Source organism: Typha angustifolia, chromosome 15 (assembly GCF_048772165.1).
Source record: "Typha angustifolia cultivar Huaian chromosome 15, ASM4877216v1, whole genome shotgun sequence".
NCBI lineage: Eukaryota > Viridiplantae > Streptophyta > Magnoliopsida > Poales > Typhaceae > Typha > Typha angustifolia.
The window spans coordinates 15,880,350-15,898,814 of record NC_133253.1 but is presented as its reverse complement, the minus strand read 5'-3'; the positions used below and the strand labels follow the sequence as shown (position 1 = coordinate 15,898,814).

Genomic DNA, 18,465 nt, shown 5'->3' with positions numbered 1-18,465 from the left:
TACAATTTCTACCTAAGAATTATGTAACCCAGATACCTAGAAACTTATCTCACTGCATTTCCTTCCTTGCATTGCGACATAATAAAAATGCAGCTAGAGATATAGTAACTCATAAACTTTGCCCAAATACTATAAAAAATGATTCCTGATGGACTGTTTAGTAACTCACAGACAATGTACCTCTCGATTGATTAGAAGTATGGAGAGCACCAGATACCATTCTCATGGGCCTACTTAGGTAGGGAACAGTATGATTTCTGAAGGAAAATAGAAACTTGAAAATTTTACCTAGAAAATTGTGATCCATGAGCCATGAGATTAGATTCATTAGAGAAATATACAACTAATTATACACTCACATTCTTGGATGAGGGTATATTACCATCTCAGGTTACTCTCCCTTTTCATCCTTGATGCAGGTTTATTTGAAATACATTCACAGATGTATCATACAAATGACAAATATTCACACACAGACAATGACTTTGTAGCATTAAAATTTCACAAAACTATGTGAAACTGCAAACAGGTATCCAGCTTGTTCTAATGATTCAAAACATGAGATCAAACAAAACCATGAAGTAAACCTGTGTAATAACAAGTCAGTCTAACATCAATAACCCTCTCCAATATAGACTATAGACAGATAAGGTCATTATATATGGCAAAGCAGCTTCATTAGATGAAATTGGTACACATATATGAAAAAAAAATAGAAGACATTATACATAGGCAAAAAGATTGTGCAGTACTGAAGTCAATATTACCAAGAAATTATGCAACAAAAAATAGGAAAATCAAGAGGAAGACCATCAAGACGAAGAATATCTTGATCATCAGCCATCTGTTGGAGGATATGCTATTTAGATACTTTAGCAGTTGGCCCTGTGCTCCCTCAACATTAGCCAATGTGTCCTCCATGTTCTCATCAATCCTGTAATGATAATTATCCTAATTAATTCAAATGAATAACACTAGAAAGTAAACCTAAAAATTATGAAAGGGCAATTAATAGTAAGCTTAAAGCTTCATCTATAATGATCAACAATGCCCATCCTTGGTAATCTTTTACAATGGAATCTAAAAGCAACCTAAATATAGTAGTTCAGCATTCTATTTTCTACCTCGTAATAAGAATCAAATTACTTGACAGCAAGAAAAACAAATAAAGAGGAAAGATCAATATTTTGACAGGTGGACACTGTTCAAGGGCAGTTACCCCACTGCAGAGCACCTAGGCTATATGCAGACACTTAGATGGTTAGTGCATTAACATATTATTTCTTAATTCTAGTTATAATAAATAGTTATTTCAGATAACTTATAGTGGAATTAATACTGCGTCAGAGTGAGACGGAGAGAGAAAAGAAAGAGACAGAGAAAAGCACCTAAGGTCATAAACAATATAGACTTGGGGCTCCATTACCACTGTCCCTAAAATTCCAAAAGTAACCTCAAGATCGTTATAAACACTTGCGGCTCCATATTACCATCCAATCCATCTCCATATTTGTAGATAAATGAAGCAACCAAGAGCATTCTGAGAGCTGTCAGTTTTTAGAGAGAGAGAGAGAGAACCATCGGTGCTGTCATCCTTATTGCCTGACAACACTGTCATTGGGTCGTTGGTCATGTTGCTCAAGAGGAAGAGAGACGAATTGAGTTGAAGAGAAAGATGAGCACACCAATACCCACCTTGCGCCGCTCGCTACTGCTGGCCATGCATCATCCAGGAGTGCGGAAGATCGGAAGAGGATGATCAGGAGAAGGAGAGAGGAGACAAAATGATTTGGCTCTTTTAAAATGATTAGTTCTAAAACCCATTTAACTTACCCGACGCGCTCCAACTCTAAGGTGGGCTGACCTGCCATTGCACTAAGTAGGGCCGCCCAGCCCGCCAAGCGCCTAGGCGGGCTGCAAGGTGGACCTACTGCCAAATCTCGGCCGCTTATACCTTTTGTGAGGCAGCCAGTGCTTTGCCCCAGTAAGGCATCCGATATACCGCTTTTCAAACATTGGCATAGATTATCAATCTAAGTGCTAGGACTTCTTATAGCATGGCAATGAACTAAAGATCAACATAGCAGTTTAGCACCAAAAAAGATTGTTGCCTAAGGAATCTAACAAGTGTGTACTGTAGACACATAATTGTTCCAAAATCTGTGAAGAGTAAAATTTACTGATGATATACATCTAAATCTTTGGTCGACCAATTCTAACAGTGTTCCTTTTATTATACTCAACTAAGTTACATGAGCAAATAAATGACTGGTCTGAGTGCCACACAATCTGGTAGGTTCAGGAAACTAACAGTATACATAAGATATATGCTGTTGATCAATTTTCTACATTCAATCATTGTGAGTGGCTGAGTGCATGTTATGAATTATGTAACATATAAGCAAACAGGACATTCTTGACAGGATCTGAGGTTAAGAAGCTTATAACTGTAACTTCGAAAGCCATAGATGTGATGAAGATTACAATTCTGAGAATAAGATAAAAGTTCTGAACTAAACAGATAAGAAAGAAAGCCAAACCTGATGGCAAGCTCCCCCTGCTGAGAAACCATGGTAGCCAGTTGCGTAAAGATGTTGCTCAGCTCATGAATAGTTGATTCAACATTTTGAAGAGCCTCTGCCCTGCTCTGCATGTAGCTGTCCTGTACTGCTAATTGTTGCTGTTGCTGCTGTGGAATCAATGGCTGAGTTGATGAGGATGGGTCCCCATTCATCTTTTTCCTGGTAATAGCAGAACTAAGAATTCCTTAAACACTGATAATACAAACAATATTTTAAATGTTAGGGTGTAACTAGTAACATTTGCTATCAGCATAGAAAAATTGGCCACAGTCTATATAAATTATAGCACAAACAATAAACTTCTGAAATGGCAGGAAGTCAGGGAACCAAGAAGTAATAAGATTCTCCAAAAGATAAATGATAATTCATCAGCATTGTTCTGAAGAAAAAGTGATGGCAGCTGCAATGACAGAAATTAGTCTTAGATCTTCTACACCATGCTATGTGATTCAGCCACATCAAATGATCCCCAAGCTCATATCAAGTAATTTCTAGCCTTTTAGACTATGACGGATTGGTGCCACCACTAGACTAAGCAGCTAGTAGATTTGTGGACCTTATTTAATATGTAATTCCTTTCCCTTAATTTTCTTGATGATGGTGCTTCTCTGCATGCTACTCTTTATCAAATTATTAAGCATTAACAACTCTCCGTTATGTCAATTTTCTCTCCGATAAACTGGTTGCTTCATGTTAAAATGTCTAGTCATCATATGGTTGAATATATCATGTGCATAACGCATATTTAGATATTCAACCTCCACAAAATATGGTTTGCGCTAAAGTGGTACTTAAATTTACCGAAGTAAATTGTCTTAGGCTCAAGGCAGCAGAGATGACACTCGCCATCTACTAAGTGTCAGAAGCTTAGTAGTCCATGTGCCAAGTGAGCGCTTTCTCTAACATTGCCCATCAATAAGACAAGTTATGGAGTCATTTAGGCTTCAGCAAGAGAAATCTACTGAACATTCTCTTTGCTTTTTTTTGTTTAAGAATAAATAAACCACTTACAATAAAAAGAAATGTTAAATCTCTCAACAGGTTGTGTATCACCATAATAAAATTTGCCCATTTGATTATATTACACACCTAGGGAACAATGGAGATGAAGATGCTGAGTCATTTGCCCATGGTGCAGGGGGTGCAGAGGAGTCTGCAGTTCCCCTGGAAACAAGAGGGCGCTGTCGAATGAAAGGGTTAGTGGCCTCCTTTGTAGCTGATGAAGAGAACAACTGCCTTCTATTTTCATGAACCTTCAAATTCTACATATTCAAACATACAAAAACGAAATTAATTCCCAATACAAAAATGGGATACTGCAACTATCAGAAAGAAGTGGGAAACATAAAGTGAGCCAATTTAAGGCGAGAAAGTAGGTTTACCTCTGTCCTCATGGTTAAAACTTCTTTGAACTCCTTTGTTGCACTCATGAGACGGTTCTTCAAATTATCAACCACTGTGGTTGAATGATTAGTAGTATCTTTGGAAATACTGCCACTCTCATTTTGCGAATTGCATAGCAGTTGAAGGTCTACAACAGCAGAATTCAAAGCAGTAATATCCTTCTTGATAACTGCTGTCAACTCTTGTATCTCTACAGTTGGATCATCAAAAACCGATGTCCTCTTCGCCACTGCAAACACAAGTAAACTTAATAGCACCTAACCTCCTTATCAAAAAAAGAATGCCCGCTGACCATATATCTAAACTACTTGGCCAATACTATCATCTGACAAGAAAAGAATCAAAGCTAGAGATGCAGCACAACATTGAAGTGCAATAATATAGGCATTCTAGCAAGTAAAAATTCACACCTGAACCCTCCATTGTATTGGAAACATACACATATATTCCTTATTTGTCATGCTTTAGCGCCATCCAACTTAGAAACAACCATCAAAAGTTTCCTTTAGGTAAAGGAAAAGAGTCTAACTCTATATGAAGAACCAGATGATAATTTTGTGACTCCATATTTCAAGGACAATTTGATATAGGAAGTTCATCTTTGAGACAGATCCAAGCAAAGAGACAAAAACATAACACCATATTTGATAATTTGAACCAAAAGAACATATGCATAAGCTGCTCAATAAATTGTCTATTTCTACTGTAATCATGTTATACTATCCCTTTGATAATGAAGGCATGGGAATGCTCTCTAAGTCAACCATAGTAAAGGTCGTCCACAAATCTTGTAAGATACCATAAACAACTAAACCCTAATACAGAATATAGAATCTCCAAATACCTAAGGTTGCTCGGGCACTGAGTATTTTGGCAGTGAACTCTATGATAGCAATTATACATCAAGATAACATTAAACTTTATTACTTCTATTCCCGAATTTTCCATGTAAGTGTATGCTATTTCTACATTCTGTGTCCCCTGTGGACTTATAGTTTTTTCTGTCTCATTTGCATCCCTACCAGGGCAGGCAAACAAAGGGAGCGTCTCTACCAATTAGGAAATAGTCGGCTCGGCAGAAAATGTTGTTCCATGTTCACCTAGCTAATGCAGAGCTATCTTAAATGAACACTTTAACTTCCATTCTAATAAATAATTAACATCTAAAGCTTGCAAATTCAGGAGATTATCAACCAAACTATCAATGAAAAAACCTGAAGCTACAAATTTTAATTTCCCATTTGCCGTGCAATTACTGGGCAAAATCCTCATACTTGGGTCTAATTCAAAACATAACATAATCTAGCACGAGCAAAGAAATCCATGCCATTGCTAAGACTCACATTTCGCTAGTCTCGCAAGCTTCTGCGAAGTTTGATGGATCCCAAGCCCAATTTTCGAAGCTCTCTTGTTGAACTCCGACTGAATCGAGACCGCAGATCTCGAGCCGTCCAGTTTCGATCCGGCGCTACTGCTTGGCACATCCGATGCGGAGGAGACCCGTTTCCTCGTGCTCTCGACGACGGATCGGAACTCCTGCGTCCGATCCCGAAACAACGACTGCGTTGCTCTCGAATGCATTTCCAACGAAACCCTGGTCTCCCTCAGATCCAACTCCAAAGGGTGAGAAACCAGCCGGCAACACCTCCGATCGTCTCGAGCTAGGGTTCCCTAGCAATTTCTAGATCTGAAACAGGCCGAACTCGCTCGGGTCAAATCGAAGGTGAAGCAATTCAAAACCAAGATCTGGCGCAGCAACGCGAAGAAAGGATGAGGGTTTCCGATTCCGGCGGTGCGTGGATCCAAAAGGGAAGGAAATGGATTGGAATGGGCAATTTGCTACATCAAACGAGAATAACGAGAGTTAATCTACGAAAATTTGTAATAATTATCGATAAAATCGATCGATCTGCGAGGAGGATTTTGCTTACCTTCGAGACGAAGAATAAATCCCAAGCATAGAGGAGAGATGCGACGGTCGCTCGGTAGCCGTATTACTTGTGTGCTCAATAACGAAACTAGAAGAGAGAAGATCGTATGCAATCTCGGTGCAGCAATTTTCTACGCCTAGTATTTTTCTGTCGTAATTGGCTTTCCAAGATACAGCAGTAAAATGTCGGCCAATGTCACAATGCAGCAAATTCATGCAGTCAAGAGTTGCAGGCGATCTTCGGCCAATAGAAATCACCTCATGTTGAAACCTATTATGATGATCAAAATGGATATGGAAAAGGCGTATGATCGGGTTAGCTGGCAGGCGGTGGTAGGAGCGTTACAGCGGATGGGCTTCCCTACACGGTGGTGCAACTGGGTGCAGGTGTGTATCGCTTCCCCCCGGTTCGCCTTATTGATCAACGGGAGCCTGACCAATTGGATCACACCGAGGAGTGGACTGAGACAAGGAGACCCGCTATCACCCTACCTCTTCATCATCGTCACGCAAGTGTTGTCGAGGATCATCAATGAGAAGATAGAACAAGGTCTACTGCGAGGGTATAGGGTTAGGGATGTGCATCTGACCTTCTACTCATGACGGAGGCTTCAAAGGATAATGCCAAAAGCATCCTAGAGTGCCTGAGCCGGTACGAGCACATCACAAACCAGAGGGTGAACTACAACAAGTCAGAACTGTACCTTCCAAACAGGATCGAGGCAGAAGAAGGAAGACAACTCAGCGTTCAACTTGGCTTGAAGGTGGCAGACATGCCATTCAAATACCTCGGGGTGCATATCTCGGGGATGAGAGTGAAGGTGAAAGAGCAGCAGGAGCTGGTGGAGCGGATCGGCAAGAGGCTGGCTGGCTGGAAAGGGACGCTCCTATCCCAAGCCGGCAAGCTAACCCTGATCAACGCAGCACTGCTAGCGATCCCGGCATATTGGCTGGGCAGCACGTGGGTGCCGGACGGGGTACTGGAGGAGATAACCAAAAAAGCACGGACTTTCCTGTGGAAGAACAACGACGGCCACAGCCTACACCTGATGAACTGGGATCAGGTTACCTTGGCCAAGCGGCAAGGTGGCCTCGGAGTCCGTCGACTTAGAGATGCAAGAACAGCCCATCTGGGAAAGCTAGTTTTCAAAATGCTAAACAGGGAGCAGGCGCCATGGATCAGAATCATGCAGGACAAGTACGGGTGCCTGCACCCGTGGGAGTCAAAGAAGAACCAGAACTCATCGTGGATGTGGCGGGCTCTAACAAAAACCGCCAAGTAGCTAAGAATGGGCTGTAGAGTGATGATAGGGAATGGTAAAGACACGAGAGCCGCCTACGACCCTTGGTTGCACGAGGTCCCGTGGAGCAGACAGCCGAGGGAATTGGCGAACGTGCTAATGGAAGAAAACCTGAGAGTGGTAGATATCACCAAAGACCAGCAATGGACTACGGCGAGACTGGTAAGGGAGGCGGGGTCTGATTTGGCGTATGAGATCTCAACCTTCCCCATGGGTGCCTCCACTAGTGAGGACAGGTGGATCTGGTGGCCGCACCCAAGGGGAACTCCATCTGTTAAAGCCATCTATCACTCCCTACTTCCGCAGAGCGACCACCTCTGGGAAGGGTGGAGAAATCTATGGCGACTACCGGTAGCTCCGAGGATCAGAGTTTTCTGTTGGAAACTACTGTGGGGTAGGCTCCCAATGCGAGCTTATCTCCAATATATTCACGTTGGTTCAGAGGAATTATGTGCTATGTGCGGTTTGTTCCGCGAGACGATCGAACATCTTATGTTTACGTGCAGATACAGCCGAGGGGTGTGGGAGATCCTGCGCACCAGAGAAGGGGTGGAGACCGCGATGATAGATCAAGAATGGATCATGAGAGAGTGGAGTACAATTAAAGAGGATGACTGCCGAATCAAAGGGACGATTGCATGCACGCTGTGGTCCCTTTGGAAAAGCAGGAATGGAGTGGTTTTCTGAGAGAAGAGGACGCCGGAGCTAGCAGTGGTCCGAACAGCAGTCGCGATGGCGGAGGAATACAGGCATATAAACAAAGGGAAGACTCTGAAGACAAGGAAGAGTAGGAAGATATGAGAGCCACCGCAGCCGGGTTGGATCAAAGCTAACACCGACGGCGCACTAAGAGCCGGCGCGTATCAAGGAGGTGCCGTGGCCGTTTTTCACAATGCAGGTGGAGAGCTAGTCCAAGCGGTATGGGAGCCGTGCCCGGGCAACTCGGCGCTACAAATCGAGCTTTGGGCTATCAGAATGGCTCTGAAGGTGGCAGGAAGAGGTTGTAGGTTGGAGATTGAAACGGACTGCACGGAGGTCATCAGGTGCATGCAGCAGATTGAGCACAGCCCCTGGCGCGTTCGCAATCTGGCGCAAGAGTGTGCTGAGCTCGCAAAAGATTTTGTAGAAGTTAGGCTCTCCCACGTAGGGAGAGAAGCTAATACCGTTGCTGACTGGGCAGCAGCTAAGGCAAGCGTGGCCTCTGGCTACTGCTCTTTTGAGCAGCCAAGCAACGCCCCCCTAGAACTTTGTAACCTCATCACTGTCGACGCGGTTACGTTTCGACAGTCCATTAATATATAGCTGGGCACAGCTCATTGGCAATCAAAAAAAAAAAAAAAAAACCTTGAACCATGGACATTTAGTTCGAAACAATAGCTTATATGATTTAAAATTTAAATTAGACAGTTTATATATTGATTAAAGATTGATGAGGTCTTAGTGCCTTTGTATCCAAAGAAGGTTGATTATTTATCAAACTCATATCTAGCTCTAGACTAATATGTCCGATTAGGTTCAGTGAAGTGCTTTCGTGAAGTGAGAAATAGCTGAGAGCAAGACTCCCCCAGCCTCAACCGAGGGCAAGGATGTCTAGTGAAGAGTGTCTTCATCAAAGGTGGTGGAGCCGAAGGCAGGGAGGGAGTAATTAGAACAAGAAAGAAGTGGCCACATCAACAGAGGGAATGACCAAATCCTAAGCTTCCGTTGCTGTTAGGAAGAACAATCACAAACGGTCTGCGGAAAGGCTCCCAGAGGAGATTTTAAGCAAACATAAGGAGCAAACAAAGGACTATATTATTGTAGATCTAAACACGCCGAGAGAGATGGCAATTGAATATGTTTAACTGATTTTTAGTGTGCCACATCCTATTACCTCGCCTCAAATTCATATTACCTAACCTTTGGAATAGCATCACAGGGTTTTAAGTGTTGGATATGGTGGAAGATTTTTACATATTTTGATTTGAAAAGGAGGGTGACTTGTTATATGTGCTTAACAATGATCTGTGGACTCTAAGTGGAAGGGTACTAAACCTTATCAAGTTGATGAATGATTTTTGGCCTTCATCGAAAGCCTTCACCTCGGTGCCGATGTGGATTCAATTACTTGCCTAAGGAGGAGTTGGAGTCACAAATCTCGATGGCCGCATACTATGGAAGGCCTTTGAGGATAGATAAAGAAACCACGAATCACTCACACAGCTGCTATGCACGTATTTGTGTGGAGATCAACCTTAGCAAGACACTAATAGGTTATTTGGCTTTTAGAAAAGGAGCTAGAGAGGCAGCGCGGTCGAGTGAGCACAGCTTCCCACTAGCTGGTGGCATGCCGATGATGGAAGGAAGTCTCCTAGGGAACATTGTGTGCAGTACCAAGGCGCAGAAAAATGGTGCTGTCTCTATGCAAACCAGAAAACCAATAAACAAGGCAGTTACCTCGGACATATACCAAATGCTAAGAGCTGAGAAGGAAAAGTACGTAGAGACCAAAACTGAGAAGGGAAAGAGCGTGAAGAACAAAACTAAGAAGGAAAAGAATGTAGAGACTAAGAAGGATAGCATGACCTCATATGGGAGGAGACTGCCAAAGAGTGGGACACCTTGGGAGATGGCAAGAAGGTACCAAATCACCAACTACTCGCTGGGAGATAAGGCTTCGACCTCTAGGCCTAGGAAACCAGAGATGGATATAGAGGCTAACTTGAATTGCTAGGGCATTTCTGTTATTCAGGAGGAGAACAAAATGAGCAAAAATTTGACAACTGGGTTGGAGGATTGTGTAGTGTCTAAAAATCTGAGGGTTGCTACGATTGATGGTCCGCTCATCCATATTAGCGACAAACTTGGAATGCAAACAAAGTCTGCTTACGTGATAATAGAGCAAAACCCTAACAATAGAGTTTTTAATCCTATGGTTGTGTATCCTAAAAAGTTCAGAATGGAGTTGCCTCGGTCAGTTCATGACTTCCGACCATGAAAGGAGCAGAACCATCAAGAAATCACATGCAAGAGGTGACTAACCTAAAGTGGATGATCACTCAGTGCGAGGAAACTACTAATGCAATGGAATAGGATAAGCGAACTACGATTGATGATCAAGCTCTGTTGGTGTTCAATGGTGTAGGTGAGCAAGGCTCAAGCAGGATGGAGATGGATGTGGGCAAGGATAGTTGCCCACCGGCATATAAGAAAGGGAGAAGTGCTTAGCATTGCCCACCATTACTTTTTTTTTATTGTAATGATCAAGTCCATTATATGGTGTATGTCAATTCTTTGAGAAGGGAGCCCTCCCTGAAAGTTAGGGTTACACCTTTATCACTTTGATACTAAAGAACAAAAAAATCATAGATGGTGAAAGATTACCGACCCATCATGTCATGTAATGTTGCCTACAAAGTGATCGCCAAGATTCTAGTTCGTCGGCCGAAGCCGCTCTTGCCTAAGCTAGTGGTGTGGAATATGAGCGTTTGTAGTGGGAAGATCAATCCATAATAACACCCTTGCAACTTAAGAAATGACATATTCTTTGGTGCATGGCCGACGATGATTGTCAAGCTCGACATGGAGAAGGCGTATAACTATCTTAGGAGGCACTTATCCAGACACTAAAGCTAATGAAGTTTCCTCCCAAGTGGAGGATTGGATTGCGGCTTGCATCCGCTTGTTGCAATTTGGTATTTTGATTAACGGACACCAAATAATTGGATAACTCCACTTAGAGGATTGAGATAGAGTGATCCACTCTCATCAAATTTGTTCATCATTTGTTCACAAATCCTCAACTCCTCTCTTGAAGAACAAGTGGCTAGAGTGGGTTAGCAAGGGTCAAGTTTTGCATTTGCTCTATGTGGATGATCTATTGGTGGTGATCTAGGCAAATAAAGTGAATGTAGAAGCGTTACTTGATACAATTGATACCTACACTAGGATCACAAATCAAAAGATCAATGTGAACAAGTCGGAGGTGTTCGTCCCACCGTGGTTAGATACACATGAGAAGTGCAATTCGACTAACAAGTTGTGGATGAAACTAGTGGAGATGTCATTCACATATCTGGGAGTCAAGGTGTTAGGCTACAAAATTCTAGTCCTTGGCCACAAGGATCTTATCGAGAGAGTCAATGGAAACTTGCCAAGTAGAAGAGAGGCATGCTCTCGATGGCTGGAAAGATCACGTTAATCCAAGGGGTGCTAAATAATATTTCATACTTACTGGATATGATCAACATGGCTATCAGATACTGTTCTAGATATTATTATGAAGATCGCATGAGCATTTTTATGAGAGAAGACAGTGGACTACTTGTTGAGTTGAGACGCCATCACAAAGCCAAAAAGAGGTGGCTTGGGAATAAAATGTTTGCGCACGGCAAGGACGATGTTGATTAGGAAACATATTCTAAGCATGCTTTATCATTAGCAATCACTACAGGTTAGCATCCTTTTGCACAAGTATGGAGAGCTTATGCCCTGGATGGAGAGAAAGAGAAGAAGGTGTCGTGGATCTGGAGTGGTTTCGTTCGGGCACTTAAGATTTTGTAAGGTGGGTTTTGATGAGCTATTGGCGATGGAAAGGGTAGTTGCGGTGCTAATGGAATTGTGGATTTAGAGATCCAATTAATCCTCCTACCATGCTACGTGCATGTAAAGTTGATAAGTTCCTAAATGAGTATGGATGGGAAATGGAGAAATTAATGAGGTGTTTTGGAATGGATATGACCTTTAAGATTTGCTCAGTGCATAAAAGATTTAGTGGGCTGGTTGATCAATAAGTTTGGGCCTCGGAGGAGAACGGCGAAGCCAAGGCATTGTCAGTCTACAAGTACTTGAGAAAGCCTACGGCGACTGCTTGGTCGAGTTAGGCTTTACATTTGGCGCCCATGGTACACATCTTTGTACGGAAGGCCATATATTGCAAGCTCCCAACGCGGCTTTATCTATACATCATAATGTGGGTCTAATGAGAACTCTGAGTTATGTGGGCTGTTCTAGGAGATTATAGGCCATTTATTCTTTGGATAGCTATTTGCTAAAGAAGTTTGAGAATATCTGAATAATAGTCTAAGATGAGTGGGGTTATGAATACTATAATTGATAAGAATTGAATAACTTTGAAGTGAGATAAAGATTGTGAGCATGATTATGCTATCAAAGCAGCTATAGTTTGGAGTATGTAAGGGAGTTGGAAGGCTTGAAATGAGCAGTGTTTTAGGTTAATAGGAAGACAACAGTTGAGACAATAAGGTTAGTGGAGCAACTGAGACGACAAGGTTTGCGGTGCAACTAGCTACAGAATATAGTTAGGATGGGTGCCACAGGCGCAAGCAAGAAAGGAGTGCATGCACTAACCAGTGGGAGTTGCCACCCCTTGATTGGATTAAACTCAACACTGATGGAGTCTATGACAACCTCGATTATCAGGGAGGGGTGGGGTCTGTAATTCGAAATGAAAATGGTCAACTGATTGTGGCGGTAATGGAACCCATTGCCAAGGTTTCTATGGATTTCAGTGAGGCAATGACTATTTTCTTAGGATAAGGGAGACTCGTGCAGAGATAGTAGGATTGTGGTTGACTTATATGCGGAAGCCATTGTTAAAATCTTATAGGGCTAGAGAGTGGTGAGTTGGCAACTTTGAGGTATCATAGAAAATTATCATAACTTACTGACTTCATTTAGTAGTGTCAAATTTTGTCACACGATAGAGAGGGAAATAGAGAGCTGCCTGGGCTAGGAAAATAGTTAGGAGAGCAATTATTAGAATTATATGGTAGATGGAATTCCTTTGCTGGAGGAACTTGAGGTAGTTCTCTAGTAGGATAGGACTAAATGATATGATCCTCCTATGAATAAGTTAGCTAGTTCATAGCTCTTAAATCAGAAAAAGAAAAAAAGATTTACCCTAGGACTATTAATCTGAGTCAGGGTTGTAATAATAATAAAATTTTTAATTTATATGTTATAAATTTATAGTCTAATTATATGCTAAATAAAGGAGCTGTTTTTCAATATGTAAATTGGATAACTGAGTCAAACTCAAACGGATTATATGCCTATGAACAATTCACCAAATATCAACCCAATATTCAGGAGGGGAATTGAATACATAGTCTCTATCGTATGCTAATAATACACAACCACTAAGCTACAATTATAGTCTTAATTATGTAATACGTAGTAAATATATAAAAAAAAAATCATATATTTATTTTTATGTATTTCCACTTTAAGTTGTTATCATTCATATTCTACCACACAAATATATATTATTCAACATTTACATTTTAATTTTAATGCATCAAAATATCCTTCACTTTTATCTTGGTAGCTCATAGAACCAAAAATATTTCATTACTTAAAAATATAAAAAAAAACTTTAAAACTTCTCGTTTGAGTTTAAAAATCTGCTCCTTTTAATTTTTGCCTTAATCCTAAAGGGCATTTGCATCTATAGTTAATTTAACTTAAGTATATGATAATTATCTATTAAAAAAACTAATTGTAAGATATTTTTGAGGTATTAAAAGTAAAATACAGGTAATAAATATCCATATTATAAGTGTAGATGATGATAAACGCAAAACATAGGATATTTTTAAATAAATTTCTCTACTTACTAATTGAATATAGATATATAAGCTCTGCATTAATTATGGCTATACAAATCAAATATGAGTATATCAAATATCAGATTAATATATTCAAACTTTGACTACTGAGTTTTGATTCGTTTTCACTTTTGCTATGCATAATGCATTCAGTGACTTCCTATTACAAATGGATCGGTTTAGCCCAATAGAGGTTACTCCTTTTTGGGGGGCCATGTCGGCCCAAAAGGAAAAAAAAGGTTTAATTAGAACAACTCTAACCGGGCTCGGGCTCGGGCTCAAAATTCTAAATTTGGAGCCCGGTAGAGCTCCAACCGGGCTCCGTTGCTAGCTTCAAATAGTAAGGCTCTACCAAAAAAATTATTGGGTAAATTTGGAGCCTTACCGAAAAAAAATTGAGCCCGCCTCTATTTTGTTTTAAGCTTTTTAAAATTTTCAAATTTATATAATAATTATAATTTTAATTTCATTTGTATTTTTTATTAAATAATGTAGTTAGTTAAACTGAGTATATAATTAGTTTTACTAATCGGTTTTTAATAAAAATAATATCATTGGAAAGGTCTCATCGAGATCTTTAAAACGAGTCTAATATTAAATTATTTTTGAGTTAATTTAAATTTTAGATTTTTTTAATTTATAAAAATGAGTCTAATATTTTATTATTTATAAAATAAATATGTTTATTATTATTTAAAATCAATGTGTCGTAAAATATAATTATTCAAAATTATTTCTCAATGTAAATATTAAATATTAAAATACATCATATATGAAATACATCAAATATGAAATATATCAATATAGAGGAGGTGGATACAGTCAACAAAGAAGATGTGGCTATGGAACCGGAACCGATGGCTATGGAGATGACTTACCAAACTATTAAATATCTATTATTTTTATTATGAAATTTTAATTTCTGCTTATTTTATGTAATATAATTTTGATATTTTTAGTTAATAACATGTAATGTTTATTTCAATATTTATTTCATGTAATGTAATTTCGATGCGTTTAATTAAAAAACTAGTAATTTAAAATTACTTCTCAAACTATTGGATATTAGTCTTATTCTAAAGATCGATAAGAGTTTTCTAACCATATTTCTTATTAAAAAATAATAACACTAAAATGACCTATTAACTAATTTAAAATAACTAATATAAATATATATATATATATATTACTTTAATAAATATGGAGTCCGGTGTGTTGGAGTGCACTGGGCTCTTAGCTCCATATTGGCATCGGTTGGAGATGCTCTTATATCCTTCGACAAACTCTAACTTGAAAATTAAGTATGAACCATCATCACATATTACTTTGTAATCATATAGAGTTTGATATTTATATTGTTAATTATTAGGCCATTATTAGGGCTAGAGATATTTACTAGGGAGTTAGTCTTCCCTACTTTCTTCTTCCTATATTTATGTCAAATTTGGCATTCTTCTTCCTATATTTATGTCAAACTTGTATGCCAATCAAAGTTTGACTATCAAGTCAAGAGAAGTACGAATAGCTCTTTCTTGGATCAATTTTAGGCTTTTCGAACCTTAATTTGGCATTTGACTATAAAAGTTAATCTCAAGAGAAGCTCAGAGTAGATTTTATATATGTGTTAATATATCAATTATGTATATCCGGCGATTTTGATCATGTCCATTTTAAATTATACGATTCTTATTTTTTTTCAATTCTGAATGCAATTATGATCGTCAAACGCTAAATGCATTGACACTTATTTGACGGTAACCTTGATGTCTTAATGGAGAATAATGATGAACTAATTATAAGCAAAAAAAATTGTTACTATGTCATACAAGACCATTTAGTTTTGAGAATAATTAGTTGACAGTCCATTTCTCATCTCCTTGACCTTCCATTTTATGATCTTTTTGCTATGATATATAGCATGTTTTACTTATCTAGCAAGCAAATAAGTAGGTAATTGACTTGGCCTCAAACAGTTCATATTACTTTGTTTCTAAGTCAACCACTGCCAAAAAAAAAGAGACTTCTTTCCATGCTAGCTCACAGAATCACAGATGAAGCTCATGGTTTTGCTGCAAACTAAGTGTGCACAAATTAGTCAAAATAAGATTAGACAATGTATCCGTTAAAGATCCATCAACTTTAAGAGACAAGAAATTCTCTCCCAGTGGGAATAAGCCAAACTTATGAGAACTTGTCCTCTACTACACATCAAGGTAGGTAGGTTAAGTGCCTTGATTTGTTAACTTTATTTAGGAATTCATCTATTTACGTTAAGGAAAAGAGATGCTCTAACAACTTCCAGAGAAGTTGACACATTTTGTATATAAGTGTTGGACTGAAACTAACACACTCATGGCAGGATAAAATTGACTATAGTCTTGATAAGAAAATTGCCAGTGGAATCATGATTAGATGATTAAAAGAGGTTTATATTGTATAAATATTTTCGGATTTGATCAATCTCAGCAGGCACTGGCTTAATTAATTGCGTAAAACTAAACCCATGATACTGTGATGGTCTTCATATCTAACTTCAAAACGGGCTTTCTAGTGCAGAAGACTACTTACTGAGGTGGGGTTTTAGAGGGGAATTATATACAGTCTTATTTATTTATTTGTAATTATTTCTGAGGAGATTGTTTTGTAGACTTGGATCCATGGTATTCTCTGATCCTAGTTGTAAGAAATGTTCAATTTAAGATAAATACTTCAATGTCCCTTTAAAATTTTTAATTTTAATTTAATAGCTATAATAATCAGTTTTCACATCCGGTCCCGAGACACCGAGACATCGAGACCGGTTTCAAAATCACATTACATAAAAAAAAAAAGCATATTAGTGAAGAAAATTTGATTAGGTGTGCCTAACTTTTAGATTATATGTTCTTTTCTTTTGTTAAGATTTCTCTCTCTTAGATATAATTATAATAGATATAATTATGCATTAATTATAAAAAATATTATTCAATATTAAACTATTTAAATTTGATTCTTTGGAAATAGACTTCAATTTAAATATAATTTTTTTATCTCTATTTGTTATTAAATACGATTATTTTTTATTATTTACATATATCTCATGTTAGTTTAAAATTAATTTAATTAAACTTTCATCAAGTTAAGGATATAAATATTTTTTTTATTTGATAAATTATTAAGATAATATAATTATTAAATAGTAATGTGCAAGGTAATATATTTAAAAATAATAATAATTACCTATTGAACCGATAATATCTTTTAAATTTACTACATTCCTATTATACCATTAAATTTTTTAATTATTATATACTTATATCTTTATCAAATTGAATTATCTCTGTAGTACGAATGACGGCATGCCCTCAATTTAATATCAATAATGCCAATGTGAGAGATAATTTGATGATTGATCTGTGAAGTATACCTAACAAATAGAAATTAAGCAGTGGACCAAGAAATGGAGGTGACCAATTTGTACACGGGAGGTGACCAATTATTATTAATATTATTATTAGAAGTGAAAATTTAATATTTATCCAATTAAATCAATGCATTGGACTCAGAAATACTTATAAACTATGTATAAACTATGAGTTTCTTTAACCATTAAAGATTTGAGGGGAGACTATATATGATGAACTACTTAGTTTTCTTTTGTTGGAAAATGTTGAATACTCTCATTGGTAGGTAAATTAACTGCATGCCTCTCTTTGTTGACAAGATGTCTAATCTGTTAGATGAGATGATCCATCAACTAGAAAGTAATCACCATGGACGTAGATTGGAACAGCCTAACATTGTTCGTACGAGTTGGTGGCTTTTGCATGGCTCAGTATAGATTTGGAATTCAAGCAGAAAATAACTACAACTAAGAAGTGTTTATGCACAAAGAAATTAATTAATTAATTAATTCCCACATCTTTACTTGTGCACTCAGATTTATATTAGATATGAGCTCGATCATGTCAGCCGTGCCATTCCTCATTTTATAGCATTTGTAAGAATGTCACTTAATTCTATTTTTATCCACATTTATGAAATATGAAGATTATGAATGACATATATATTGTATCTTGGCATTTATTATATAGCATTTTATGCCAAATTAGTGGCATTTATAAAAATTCCACTCAAACAGTACTTACTTAGGTGCTTGAAAAGAAATATTAGTGAAACATCGTGTTGACCAATTTTGTTTTAAGTAGTTGCCCTTTTATTATAGGATTCATGTAAGTGTGATGTTTTTTTCTAAGCCAATTAGATAATTAAATACATAAAATAAATGGATAATTATTCATATATGTTAGGATACATGTATGTCTATATATATATAAGAATAATATTATAGTAATTGCGGAGTTACATACATTAAATAACTTAGATTATGTGCCACATTATTTATTTTTATGCCATTTGTTTATATTTTGACACAGGGCTTGTCAAGAATTAAAAGGATTATTAATTTACAATCTAGATTGTAGGCAACCTCCATAATTTATATACCATGCATATAATTATCTTGAATAGATTTTTGTGCTACAAACTCTACATTTGGTCAATGATACATACACCTATTAAAGCCTTAAAACTACGAAATTAAAGGTAAGGCTTGGCTCATGATAGTAAGGGTATGACCTACATTATTGCTCCTTTAAATA

General features: G+C 37.9%; 2 protein-coding genes across 2 annotated transcripts; one reads left to right on the top strand and one right to left on the bottom strand.

Annotated features, from left to right (window-relative positions):
- Positions 1 to 702: 702 nt before the first annotated feature.
- On the bottom strand, positions 703 to 6,048 carry LOC140779467 (syntaxin-32-like). Its single transcript, XM_073124538.1, has 6 exons — positions 5,918 to 6,048; positions 5,330 to 5,825; positions 3,965 to 4,215; positions 3,672 to 3,844; positions 2,541 to 2,741; positions 703 to 934 (listed from the first exon to the last, which is right to left on the bottom strand). The coding sequence occupies exons 2-6, from the start codon at positions 5,565 to 5,567 to the stop codon at positions 775 to 777; spliced, it is 1,023 nt and encodes a 340-aa protein (XP_072980639.1). The 5' UTR covers positions 5,568 to 5,825; positions 5,918 to 6,048; the 3' UTR covers positions 703 to 774.
- A 1,157-nt stretch (positions 6,049 to 7,205) lies between these two features.
- Positions 7,206 to 7,904, top strand: LOC140777002 (uncharacterized). Its single transcript, XM_073120901.1, has one exon. The coding sequence runs from the start codon at positions 7,206 to 7,208 to the stop codon at positions 7,902 to 7,904; it is 699 nt and encodes a 232-aa protein (XP_072977002.1).
- Positions 7,905 to 18,465: the final 10,561 nt, after the last annotated feature.